Source organism: Pseudozyma flocculosa (assembly GCF_000417875.1).
Source record: "Pseudozyma flocculosa PF-1 unplaced genomic scaffold scaffold00010, whole genome shotgun sequence".
In the NCBI taxonomy this organism is placed as follows: Eukaryota; Fungi; Basidiomycota; class Ustilaginomycetes; order Ustilaginales; family Ustilaginaceae; genus Pseudozyma; species Pseudozyma flocculosa.
Genome location: NW_006920878.1, coordinates 905,020 through 905,626, shown reverse-complemented (window position 1 = coordinate 905,626; position 607 = coordinate 905,020). Strand labels below are relative to the sequence as shown.

The 607-nt window shown below is 68.4% G+C and overlaps 1 protein-coding gene across 1 annotated transcript in view; it reads right to left on the bottom strand.

Annotated features, from left to right (window-relative positions):
* Positions 1-43: 43 nt before the first annotated feature.
* PFL1_06868 (uncharacterized protein) overlaps positions 44-607 on the bottom strand; it is a gene marked incomplete at both ends in the record, with an annotated part of 5,952 nt that continues 5,388 nt past the window's right edge. The window contains 2 exons of the mRNA XM_007881030.1: positions 44-238; positions 407-545. Coding sequence (XP_007879221.1) covers positions 44-238; positions 407-545 — 334 coding nt within the window. The remainder of the gene's footprint in view (positions 239-406; positions 546-607) is intronic.

Sequence of the window (607 nt, the reverse complement as noted above, 5' to 3'; positions counted from 1 at the left end):
CGGCAAAGCGGTCGGAGAGACAGGGGAGGGGGAGCTCCGCGCATCAGGAGCGCGCCGTCGTTTCGCCGTCGAAGGCGTCGTCGTCGTCGCCCTCTTCGCGCTGCGCCATGGCGGAACCGAGCGAACGGTCGCGCTCCCACTTGTCGAGCTCCGACGTAATCGAGCCGTACATGATCGAGTCGCGTTGTGCCTCGTCGTCGCCGTGGGTCGTCTCCATCTTGCCGAGCAGGAGCTGGAACTGTCGTCGGTGCGGAGTTCATGGGTCATGAGCATGCAAAGGGGAGGGGGGCCATGGAGAGCGGTCAGCGGTTGGGCGGGCAGCGCGACTGTCTAGCCGCGTGGGCCATACCCGAGGCTGAGGCCGGGCGAGCGAGATCGACGTCAGCGACGGCGCACGCGAACTCACCTTGTCCTCGAGCTCGGCGCACTTTGCGTTGAGTGCGGCGTTTTCGCGCCGGAGCTGCTCGTTTGCGGTCTTCGACTGCGTCAGGTCGCGGCCGAGGGCGGCCGTAGCCTCGGCCGAGGGCTTGCCGCCGCCGCTGCCGCTGCCGCCCAGCTCGCGGCCGAGGTGCTGGTTGTGCGAGAGGGTCTCGTCAATCTCCTTGCG